Source organism: Monodelphis domestica, chromosome 4 (assembly GCF_027887165.1).
Source record: "Monodelphis domestica isolate mMonDom1 chromosome 4, mMonDom1.pri, whole genome shotgun sequence".
Taxonomy (NCBI): domain Eukaryota; kingdom Metazoa; phylum Chordata; class Mammalia; order Didelphimorphia; family Didelphidae; genus Monodelphis; species Monodelphis domestica.
In genome coordinates this window covers 121,311,855-121,324,639 of record NC_077230.1, presented here as the reverse complement: position 1 = coordinate 121,324,639, position 12,785 = coordinate 121,311,855, and the positions used below count along the sequence as shown (strand labels likewise).

Sequence of the window (12,785 nt, the reverse complement as noted above, 5' to 3'; positions counted from 1 at the left end):
CTCTTTTGTGAATTAAAAAAAAAATACGTTCCAATGATCCTTTTTTTGTTTGTCCCTAAAATGAAAAAAAAGAAAAGCCAAAACCTTTGTAACAAATATGCATAGTATATTTGTTACTAGGGCTTTGTTATCCTATTTCTCCCTCCCCAAAAGAGGGGTGCAATGTATGCATAGGGAGGCATAGAATGGCAGGAAGGAAGGAAAGAAGGAAGAGATGAGAATAGAAGGAAGGACAGACAAGATACCTTTGAAAATTAAAGGCTGAATTTTTTCTATATATTTAAAAAAAGCTGTACATAATAAAGGTCTGTAGCTTTTGTGTACTGTCTTTTTCTATTCTGCCATGTAAATGTATGTGAAAATGCTCATTTTATTTGGTTTGCTAATTTCAGAATAATGTTTTTTAAAAAAATATGTTTAGTCAAGCAAAACAAATTCCTACACTTAGCCAAAAAATATATATCTTCTGGAACCATCACTCTGCTTTCATGAAATGGATAGCATGTCTAATCTGAAAATATAATTGATCTTGTATTGGTCAATATTCTTAAGTCTTTCAAAGTTGTTTGACTTTAAAGTGATATTGTTATTGCATAAATTATTCTCCTGGTTCAAACACTTTTCCCCAACATTCTCACCATTTCCTCTCCAGCAGATAGTTACTCACTATTGGTGAGAATTACATCCAGAATAGAATTCTTTTTATCAGATCTTCTGCCTTTTGAAGGATGAAATTATCATTAAAGCAAAGCAAGAAATGATTAGCTTCTCTGCTTTCAGAGAGAGTTCCAGTAGACAACTGAAAATTTAAAGTACTTCATAATTATTACATCAACCTCTATACAAGGTTTGTGATCTACTTACCAAACTAATTTCTTTCCTTTTTCATCCAGGGGATAATCACTTTTATTTTTCCCTCCATTGATATTTACTCAAATGTCTTCTGCCATTACTCCTTCTAATGCCAGGATTTCTTCATACAAGTTTCTCTTCATAGATACAGTCTTCCTTTGCTTACTACACTTTGAAATAAGATACAATTTTTCCATCCTGATTTTACTTGAGTAATGTGGCTAGAAGAGGGTGGGAGAGAAGGAAGAATAAAGACAGAGACATTAAGTGCTTATTTTTTCCAGTACCTAGGGATACAAATAGAAAAGTGAGAGTTTCTGTAATTATATCTAATTCTTATAAGGGAGACATCATGCAGAAGAAGAGGAAAGCCATATAGTGAATAACAAGGTGCAGAAATCCTTAGGGCTCAGCCTCAGTGTGGATGGAAAAGCCTGGCAGCCACATGAAGAGGAGGCAGAGAAAGACCCTGGAGCACAGGGATACAGCAATAGGGTAAATGAATGACTAGTCAGTAATCATTCAATGTGCATTGTGTCAGGCACCATGCTAAGCACTGAGAATACAGAGGGGAAAAAAATAAGACAGTCACTACTCTTAAGTGACTCACAGTCTAATGGGTATGGCAACCTGAAAACATCTGTATACAGACAAACTATATATATAAGGTAACCTGGACATTTATCAAGGGAAGACACTAACATTGAGAGAAAGAAAGGCTTTCTTGTGGAATGGTAGGATTTTAGATGAGGCTTAAAGGAAGGTAAGGAAGCCAGGAGGCAGAGGCTAGGAAGAGAGAGTATTCTAGGCATGGGGAACAGCTAGTAAAAGTGCCCAGAGTCTGGAGAGAGTATCTTATGTGAGGAACAGAAAGAGGTCTGGTCTTTAGAGCCTAGAAAACACAGAGGAAAGAGGTCTGGTCACTAAATCCTAGAGAACACAGAGGAGGGGAGTGAGGTGTAAAAACATTGGAAACGTAAGCAGAGGTGAGATTATGAAGAGCCTAGAATGCCAAACAGGATTACATATTTAATCTTGGAGGGACCAGAGAACCCCCTGGAGTTTATTCAATAGAAGTGTGGTGTCGTCAAGTCTACATTTCGGGAATGATTCAATAGTAGTAGTCTCTCGGTAACCAAGGATGATGACGCTTTCTTCTGTGATGTAGACGAGTGTGCACAAAGACACTTGTGCGTGAAGGAGATTTAAGTGGAAAAGTCGATGCACAGAGACAGTTCCACTCTCTTGGCGTTGGAAGCCTGGGTCCAGTGGCACAAAAAGTCATTACACCTGGAGACTTCCTCAGCTGCATTGGATGGCCATGTAAAGGCTGTTTCAGTGTAGGTGTGGTCTGGGAGGCATCTTTTCTAAGCCTCTAATGAGAAAGTCAAAAGTCTGTTCCATGTGTGATACTGTGGTTTATTCTATAATTATCTAGATCCTGTACCTTTGAATTTTTTCCTCAAACAATTTCTAAAGAACTTGCTAGGCAGCACGCTGTGAAATTAGGAGCTAAAACCATCCTCTAAAGAGAGGAAGCTAGCAGAGGAGAAGAGCTGTTTGCTCCTCCCAAAAGAGAATTTTTTTCTTTAGGGAAGATGTAAAACATGAAGTCTCATAATTGAAGGGAGTTAGATTTGGGAATTTGATGCTTCTAGGATTAAAGGATCATTTGTTGTTCTGCCTTACTGTTCCTTGTGGCTTTTCCAGAAAATATTTAGAGGAAAAGTAGAGGAAGACTCTAGGACTCAACTAGGGCTCAGAAATAATAATGCCTCGCATTTGTACAGAAAGAAGTAGCATGATATAGTAGACAGAAAGCCAACCTTGGAATGAGGAAGATGGGTTCAATTCCTGCCTTTGATACTGGTTATATAGCATTGGACAGTACAGCTAGGTAATGCAGTGGATAGAGTACTGGTCCTGAAGTCAGGAAAACTCATCTTCTTGAGTTGAAATCTGGTCTCAAGTCAAGTGTGCAATTATTATAAAGGTTTACATAGTCCTTAAAGTTGTCATGCTTTTCCTTTAATTAGCAAGACTGAGAATCATAAAACTTACTCAGCCTTTATATATGTACTGTTTAAGTTTGTGGCATTTCAAGCCAGAATTAACCTTAACAATATCTCATCCAATTTATGGGTTTTAAATACAAGTCCTTTGACTTCAAATCCAGTACTCTTCCCATTTTACTATGTTTACTGTCAACTCCTTAACTGTAAAAATCCCATCTGAAGATGCCACTACAAGAGATCTGGTTAATATTATCCTTAATCATCTGAGATTAGTGAGACAGGAAACTAAAGAGCAAAGAGCTGGATCTCAGTTTCTCAGGCCTTCATGGCAGTTTATACTAATAAAGAACCAGCAAAAACTCCAGGTGTCCTCTTGTCTTCCAGGCTGCTCTTCTACCTTTATATAGGAAAATGACTTAAAAAAAATAAATAAAAGACAAAAAGAGTATGATAAGGACCTCAGACCTCTTTTAAGCAGGGGTTGAATTTTTAATACCCCCTTCAGGTTTTATACAGGGAGATTTCCCAGCTACTGGACTAGACACTTCTACAGTACTATTATGTTGGGGTAACTTGTTAGGACAGTGGATAGAGCCCAGACACCTTCTAGCTTTGTGACACTGTGCAAGTCACTTAAACTTGTTTTCTAGCCCTTACTCTTCTGTCTTAGAGTTTAGTCACAGTCTGGTAATCCTACTTTCTTCTAGTCATCAAAATCTGCCAAAATCCTATCCTAATATTGTCTTTCCTCTCCATTTTGAGTTGGGGCAGCTATATTCAGGAAAAGCAAGCCATTGGTCTATGCTTAAGCACTAGAATCCATGGTAAGAATCCTTGGAACCTTTTCAAAGAATAACCTTTAGAGGTGATTCAGAGCTGTTGACTCCTGCACCAATAGCTGTCAGAACACTATCCATACTCAAACCATTCTCTACCATCAGAAGTTCCTCCTTGTTTTGTGCAGAATGCTGACTGCCAGTCATGTTGTTGGTCTTCAGTCAAAGCAGGCTAAAGAAATTCTGAATTTTCACCCCTCTGAGATACATTTTTAGAATAGATTTTAATTTACATTTTGGTAATGATCTTAGACCAAAGGTTATAAAGGTTTTACTCAGTATTCTAGGGCCATTTATCTTATACTGGTAATATATGCCAAATTTTATATATCTCTTAAACTAATATTTCTTTAATCTATTTGTCCAAGGAACATATTCAACAAGACAAAGGCATTAATAATTTCCATATTCCTTTGTAGCTGTATATGATGTAGTAGAAGAAAAATTTGAGAATGAACCAGACTTCCAATATATCCCCGAAAAATCCCCACTAGATGGTGTTCATCAAAATGATAATGCCTTGAGGGAATCAATGATCCAACTTGCTGAGGGTCTTGACACTGGAACAATTCTTACACAGTTTGATGTAAGTAACAAGGATCTTGTGTTTTTGAAAATATTTTTTTTTGTCTTTGACTTCATAAAGTCTTTAGTAGTTTTCCAGTCTTAATTCCATGGTTTTGAATAGTCTACCTTAATATCCATGAACTATAAATTTACAACTCTTGAAATGTTCACTGTCACTGAGAAAGAGTTAAAAGGATTAAATCCTATGTAACTTCATAATATTTCCTTGTGTCAGTATATTTTAATACTAGTATATTTCAAGATGTTTGAAAAGAGTTTTATATAGCCACCAATCTTATATTTTTTACTGTATGTAACTGAATAATTGATTTTCAAAAAGTGTTGAGTACCAAAATGTTTTATTATAAATTTCACTGTAACAATTTATACAAATTTCTTTCTACTTTAGAAAAACAACCCTTTTTTAAACATTAAAGAATAAATGGAATTTTGTGCAGTTTAAAATTATCCTGATTAGAATGCCCAAGACTATAATTTTTTTAAGTTAAAAAATCACTTTTCCCAAGTAAAAATAATACTAAAAGTCTGCTACTTAGCTCCAACAAAAACTCTTTGTGACATATTTATCCCTTTCATAAATAAAAAGGTGGACCTTTATTTTTAAGTTTTAAATTAACTATTCGAAGATTAAACTATCATTGGGGTACCTAGGTGGCTCAGTAAATGAAGAGCCAGGCCTGAAGAAGGAAGGTCCTGTGGTCAAATCTGACCTCAGACACTTCCCAGCTCTGTGACCCTGGGCAAGTCACTCCCCACCCCCACCCACCCCCATTTCATCTTATAGGGACCTTTCCATGGCCAAGGAAGCGATTATTGAGACCGTGAGATTGAATTCTAAGCACCTGGGGACCTGGTCAAAGTTTGAACAACTTAGGCAGGAGGTGGAAGAAACCCTGTCAAGTTTTCTAGAGCGTGTGATAGAATGTGGAGAAAAATGGGTAGGAATTTATTTGTTGACTGAGGACAACATTAGTCATATTGACTGTCAATTTGTGAAAAATGCTTGCCCAGTTGTTAGAAATTTTTTTCAGGTGCAGCTGTTCAAATTGGCTTAGTATGGGACTAAATAAACTTGAAAGAGTTGCTACATATATATATATACCAGTATGACAAAGGCAGAAAATCAGATGAGAAGAATGATATCATTGATCTGTGCAACAGACCTGGCCACATGATGAGGGACTGTAGATTCAGAGAAAATTCTCAGGACAGGGTTACAGGGGAAACCAAGGCAGTACATTTAACAACTACAGTGGATTTAGGCAGAATAATTATGGATACAACAACCGATTTAGCAATTGGTTTAGTAATGCATACCAGAGACCAAATTTCTCAAACAACTGTAATGTTGGATGCTGCCACAACTCACTATAAGCCCCAGACCTAAATGCAGTTGCAAAACTATATAAAATCAGATCCCTGACGTATTCCCAAGTAGCTAGTGGGAATGCACAAAAACTAGAGATGCAAAGGGTGCATTATGAAGGTGTGATCAGGACAGTATAGTTACAGAACAGCAAATTATGGAATGGAAAATATAGGCAATGACATAGAAAGTGTGGACAGTATAATAGAAACTAATGGAAAGTGTAGTGAGAGTTTCGAATCCTAGTAATTTAGTGGTACAGAATTATAGAGCTGAAATTAGGAATATATTGATAAGTTAAGGAATTTTGTAAGGTTCTCTCAGGTTGGAGAGTGACTGAGGCAAAAAGAATTCCAGGCAAGGCTTGGAATTGGAAGGGGAAAGGGTAGGAAGAGTTCTGTGTCAAGTTAATCCCTGACTACTGTGGGGATTAGCCAGCATCTGCTCTCTCTGACCATAGCCCTGCTTGTGAGGTGAAAGGAAGAGAAAACTCTTGAAATATCTTGAGGGTTTTTCCTTTTCTCACTGTGGGAAACATCAGGAAGAAGACTGGTTTATACCTGCTGCTGTGACAATTTTTGTGTGGCGGAAGAAAGATCAGAAGACCTGCTTGCCTGTACTCTGAGTTCTACCTCATAGCCACATTCTGCTCAGTGAGCCTCTGACATTTTGGCTGTTTTTGTGTACTTGGAGACAATCTTAATATAGATAATTTTACTTATGTATAAGGATTTAGTTAGCCTAGTTAGATAGGGTTTGGGGATTTAGTTATTGATAAGGAGTTTGGAAAAGTAGCTTGGGTGAATTCCCAAGACCAAGAAGAAATTCACCTTGCAGTGAAAGAAAAGTGGGTGGAGAATTTAGTTCCCTTAGAGTTAAGGTATCCTGTTATATTAATCCTTATATTTAACTATATACTAAAAATAAATAGATTTATATATATATATATATATATATATATATATATATATAGTCTCCAAGGCAGTTTGTGCACTGAGCCCAGTTAAGGGAGGTTTACTCTTGGGCTTTCTTTCCTTCAAGGAGAAGAATTGGAATACTTTGTAAACATCTAGCAAAGTATATAACTATATATATCCTCCTTATTAATACATTTATTATTATTACAGTAAGTTATCTTTTTCTTAAAGAATACTTTAATTTGGTTTTTAAAAGGAAGTACAAGCATGGTATTTACCTGTGTTTTTCTGTTGTTATTTAACATGAGCAAGTTGCTCTTCTACCTGTTTTACTGCTGTGGTTGTTTAGCATGGACAAGTCACTTTCCTCTGGAAATTTTCCTTTGGAAAATTTTAAATTCTACATAATTGTAAGTTATAATTAGCATTATATCACAATATTATAGTAATTGGTGTGTAAGGTTATTGATCCAAATTCTTTTACAAAAAATAAAATTGGTAAATAAAGGTAAGGAAAATGAAAAAAATGCCCAAGCCATATATTTATGTAGCAGAGCCAAATCCAAAATGTAGTGTCCAATTTTATGATGAAGAATAGTTAAAAATTAATAAATTTTGGTAACATTGTTTTCAGCAAGTCATCAAGAAGAGTATCACAAATTATCACATGGTTGTGAAAAAAATAATTTAAAAAATAATTCTTCTTTGTAGTACAGTCTGGAAATTACTCATGTACATATATTGATGCTGTCTGTATGATAATGCAGATCCTGTAGTGTAACCAGAACCATCTGACTTGTTCTCTTATAGCAGCTCTATAGGAAAAAGCCTGGAATGACAATGTCTTGTGCCAAATTACCTCAAAATATTTCCAAAAATAGATACAGAGACATTTCGCCTTGTAAGTATATATTTTTTAATTAGTATGTTAATATTTTAGTCTTTCTGACTTAAGGTTGCCAAATAACTATTTTAATGCTTTTTTTTTTGTCAGATGATGCCACACGGGTCATTTTAAAGGAAAATGATGACTATATCAATGCAAATTATATAAATGTGAGTCTAATTTTTTATTATACCAGTGGTGTTTTTGGAATGGGTAGGACATTTTAAAATTTCTCAACACAAAATCTTTTTGCTAGAACTGTCATTTAGGGAGAGTTGTTTTTAAAGTTCCTTATTCATTTAAATAAACGGGCAGAAATTCTTGAACCTTACAACATATTCTCCTAATAAACTACATAGTCTGTGTTAGCATATAACAAAATTTAAAAGAAACTAGCCATAAATGATTGCTTATCTCAAAGAAGTACACAGTTGGCTCTCTGTAAAACTGTTCTAAATCTATAACAATATGAGATATAACTAGGACAATAAAGAATTTTCCCAGAGCAGCTGCCTATGTCTTGGAGACACAATTAATTCAGCACATCTTCCTGATTACTTTGAAAGGCCCTACTACTCCAGTCACTAAGGTTTGAAACCTTTACCTCATCTTCAACTCTTCTTCCTCCCTCAATCCCTATATACATTTTTTTTTAAACCGTTACCTTCCATCTTGGAATCAATACTGTGTACTGGTCCCAAGACAGAAGAGTGGTAAAGGCTAAGCAATGGGGGTCAAGTGACTTGCCCAGGGTCACACAGCTAGGAAGTGTCTGAGGCCAGATTTTGAACCTAAGACCTCCCATCTCTAGGCCTGGCTCTCAACTCACTGAGCCACCCAGCTACCCCCTTCCATATACATTTAGTTTCCACTTTAATTCTTCTTCCCCACATTTGTCACAATAGCCCCCTTTTCTCCACCCATGTGATTGCACCCTACCATAAATCAGGAAGCTGTGTCTGGCACTCTGTGTTGGCAATACAATACAAACAAAAATATAGTCCCTGGGGGCAGCTGAGTGACCTTGAGGGAGGCTTCCATTGCCTAGCCCTTACTACTCTTCTGCCTTAGAACCAATACCCAGTATTCTAAGATGGTTTTAAAAATATTTATTTAACTATTCTGCCTGCCCTTATGGAACTTAATCTCTTTGGGGAAAACAACATAACAGAGCCAAAAAGAGGGGGAAAGACTACATTGTCATGTCCCATACACAACATTTTATCTTTTGTCTCTCCACAATGAGAACATGAAAAAATCTGTAGAGTCAGAAACAGGAAAGAAATAGAGAAAACCTGAGGTTTCTGGAGGGGCAGAGATGTTCTTAGGTCAGAAGACTGCATGGGTGGAGGGATCGTACAAGATGAGAAGGCTTCTCTGGCAAGGTGGAGACAATTCAGAGAGTTTGGGAGTAGAGCCTGGGACACAAATGAAATCCTAATCACTTTGCCAGGGTTACTACAGTATCTCCTCAGTCAGTATCCCGTACTCAAGGCTATTCTCCTCTGTTATTTCTCTACCAGCTGCCAAATTGGTATTTGTTTCCTACAGCTGCTCTGATCATGTCACTCCACAGCTTCAGAAGTTGCTTATCTATGGGATAAAATTAAAATGTCTTCGTTTAGTATTTTTAAATCTTTTCTATCATACCTCTCCAGCTTTATTGCATATGATTCTCCTTCAAATATTCAGCCTTCCAGCCCAACCAGCCTATTTGTGTATGGGCTTTTCCTCATACACAACATTCTATCTTCCATCTTCACATCCTAGGCTGTCCTTCATGTCTGGAATATAACCTTACCTTTTTGTAATCCCTAACCTTCTTTAAGTCTCAATAGCAAGTACTATGTTTTACATGAAACATTCATTGCTAACCCCCTGCCTCTCCCTGAAATTATTACACATTTCCTTGTATTCACATTGTTTCTCTCCTGCCCTCTGATAGAATGTAAACTCCTTGAGACCAGACACTGCCTCTCTTTTGTCTTTGCATTCCCAGCACCTGACCCATGTTAATTGTTTAATATGTGTTTGTTGAAGTAAATAAAGTCTGGCTTCCTGCCTGACTTCCTGATTTCTCCAAATGAGATGTTATGATGCTTAGCACTGCCAAAAACATTCCTCTCCTAATAAAATTAGACAATGGTAATAAAGATTTGTTGTACTATCATCAAATGGGTTAAGAGTCACCCATCAGCACATTATAATTAGTAAATTTTTTTATTAAAATTATTTTCATAAAGCTGGCAATAATAAAATAATGACTGCTGATTAGCAAGAAATTTTATGTCAAAAACTATATACTTTAAACATGTCTATTTTTCTTAGAATTAGACATTAGGACATATCTTTTTCTTTCCTTATAATACACATACCTTTCCAGTGTAATTTACTTTACAAAGAGACGCATGGGCAAACAGAGAAAATTTATCATATCATTTCCTTCATATTCTTTTTCATCCTTAAAACCTATATACTTAGTTGACCAAAGGAGATAATTAAATAACATAATTGTTCTGCCTGTATTCTTTTCCTTTTAGATGGAAATCCCTTCTTCCAGCATTATAAATCAGTACATTGCATGTCAGGGACCATTACCAAACACTTGTATGGATTTTTGGCAGATGACTTGGGAGCAAGGTTCCTCTGTGGTTGTAATGTTGACGACACAAGTGGAACGAGGCAGAGTAAGTCACAGCTTGGTTCCCAATACTTGGTCACCACATAAAGACCTGCAATAAATATTTTTGTACAAATGTCCTTTCCTCCTTTCTTTGATTTCTTTGGGATATAGACATGGTATTATATATTATATATGGTACATAATTTCTGGGTCAAAGGATAAAAATAGTTTTATGGCCTGTTAGGCAAAATGTTTTCCAGAATGATTGTATCAGTTCTCAACTCCACCAACAGTGTACTAGCATCCCCATTTTCCCACATCCCTTTCAACATTTATCATTTTCCATTTTTGTCATATTAGTCAAACTAATAGATGTGAGGTCATACTCTCATGAGAGTTGTTTTAATTTGCATTTCTCTAATCAATAGTGATTTAGAGTATTTTTATCATATGACTATAGTTTTAATTTCTTCATCTGAGAACTGCCTGATCATATCCACTGATATCACTGAATTCTATGTTAGAGTATAAGCTCTTTAAAGGATCATAAAAATCATTAACAGACCTTCATGAACCTTAGGACATTAAATTCAAGAAATTTAGATTTAAGACATTAAGTAATTTGCCCAGAATCACATACTTGGTGTCTGAAGCAGAATTTGAACCCAGGTCTTCCTGACTTTCAAGTCCAGCTCTCTATCTACTACTGCTTGCTTTTCTCATGAATTTGATTAAATAATAAGAGCAATAGCTAAAATCTGTATAGTATTTTAAAGTTTGCACAACTTTGCTTATATATCTGTGTGTGTATGCATATATATGTATATATATATATATATATATATATATAATTTTATACTCACAACAACTTGTGATGTAGGTGCTACTATTGTCTCCATTTTACATTTGAGGAAATTGAAACCAAAAGTGAGACACGTGACTGCCTAGGATTACACAGAAAGTAAAGTGTCCAAGGCAGTGTTTGAATTTAGGTTGTCTCCCTGATTCCAAGTCCAGCACTCCATCCAGTAGTGCCACTAAACTGCTATATGAGAGACTTTCACATCTTTACCACCAGTCTAATCACAGCAGTTAAAACTATTATCATAATGTATGGTCCTTGGGGGCAGGGACTGGTTTTTGCCTTTCTCTGTGTCCATTGTGCTTTGAATATTGTCCAGAGCTTAAGTGCTTTATTGTTTGTTGAATGACTAAAAAGGGTCAGTATGATATCCAACATGGATAGGGATCATCTTCCCAAGAGGATATCCTCTCCTGGCTCTATGGTGGTAGATATATTAATACTTAATGGTTACTCAACAACTGAGTGAAATCTCCAATAAAATCCTAGGAGAACTTTAACCAAGATATTACAAGAGTGTAAGGCTACAGGTTAAAAAAAATAATTTGACTGTAGGTTATAGAAAAGTCCAAGAAAATGTCTATCATTTGGGAAATGGCTGAATAAGTTGTGTATGATTATAATGGAATGATACTGCTCCATAAGAAATGACAAACAGGACAATTTCAGAAAACCTGCAGCTGCTTGTCTGAACTGATGCAGAGTGAAGTGAGCAAAACCAGGAGCCACACAATAGCATCAGTATTATAAGATGGTCAGCTGTGAATAACTTAAATATTATTAGCAATGACAAAGAGACTCATGAAAAATGCTATCTACCACCATATAAGGAACCAATAGCCTGAATGCTGATTAAAGCCTACTATTTTTTCAAAACCCTTACTTCTACCTTAAAATCAATATCAATAAGTATTGTTTCTAAGGCAGAAAAGCATCAAGGAGCCAGGCAGTTGGAGGTTAAGTGGTCAGTTTTTTTGTGCATACATACCTTAAAAGTTTATTGTGAGAATGAAAGGAGATACTTGTTTTATACGTGTAGAGCTAGAAGGGACCACTGAGGTCAAAGTCCAACCTCTTACTTTTGTAATAATCAAAAATGGGTTTGACAAATATAAGAATTTTTTTAAAAGTTACTGTGGTCCCCATTTATAAAATTAACTCTTAAGTCATGAGACTGTTAGCAGCTTCAGTAACTTTATTACAGAAAGGTAGAGCTAGTAAAGAGGAAGGTGATAGGGGAATTGTCTAGCCTACCACTCTTGTCTGCTCCAAAGAAATCTAGCTAATTCCCCTACAAAATTCCAATCTCTGACCAAAGGAGTGGAAGAGTCTCAGCCTCCAAAGCAGAAGTTCTCTAACGCAGAAGTGCCATGCAGAAGAATCCAACTCAGAGACACCAATGCAGAAGAGGCAGGAATGCCCCAGAATGCTCTTGGCTGACTTTTAGAAGCAGTTTTCTCCATGTCACTTCCTGTATCTCTGGTTCCTCCTTTCTTTCACTGTGGGCTGGTCTATCACATCTCAGGAACCAATAAAAATATCTCAATTTGCCTAACACTTGAGGGTGGGGAGGGCAGTGTCTGTGGGATCTACCTGAGGGTGTGGTAAACTCTTAACAGAAAGATTCACAAGTTCCTGACTTAAAGGGTGGAGCCCTCCTACTTGATTAAGTTAAGATAAAAAAATTCCCTTTCACACTTTTTTATAAAAGAAGAAACCAAGGCCCTGGGAGGGGAAGTGACTTGCTCAAGGCCTCCCAGGTAATATCAGAGGCAGATATAAGGCACTTTCTTCCAAATATATGTGTTCAAGAGGCTCTGAATCAGATTCAGCATTTATG

General features: G+C 36.3%; 1 protein-coding gene across 4 annotated transcripts in view; it reads left to right on the top strand.

Annotated features, from left to right (window-relative positions):
• The window catches only part of PTPN4 (protein tyrosine phosphatase non-receptor type 4), a 259,634-nt gene that overhangs the window by 225,696 nt on the left and 21,153 nt on the right, over nt 1-12,785 (top strand). For all 4 annotated transcript variants that reach the window (XM_016433589.2, XM_056793752.1, XM_056793751.1 and 1 more), the window contains 4 exons: nt 4,123-4,289; nt 7,385-7,475; nt 7,569-7,630; nt 10,001-10,147. In XM_016433589.2, the coding sequence (XP_016289075.1) occupies nt 4,123-4,289; nt 7,385-7,475; nt 7,569-7,630; nt 10,001-10,147 (467 nt within the window). The remainder of the gene's footprint in view (nt 1-4,122; nt 4,290-7,384; nt 7,476-7,568; nt 7,631-10,000; nt 10,148-12,785) is intronic.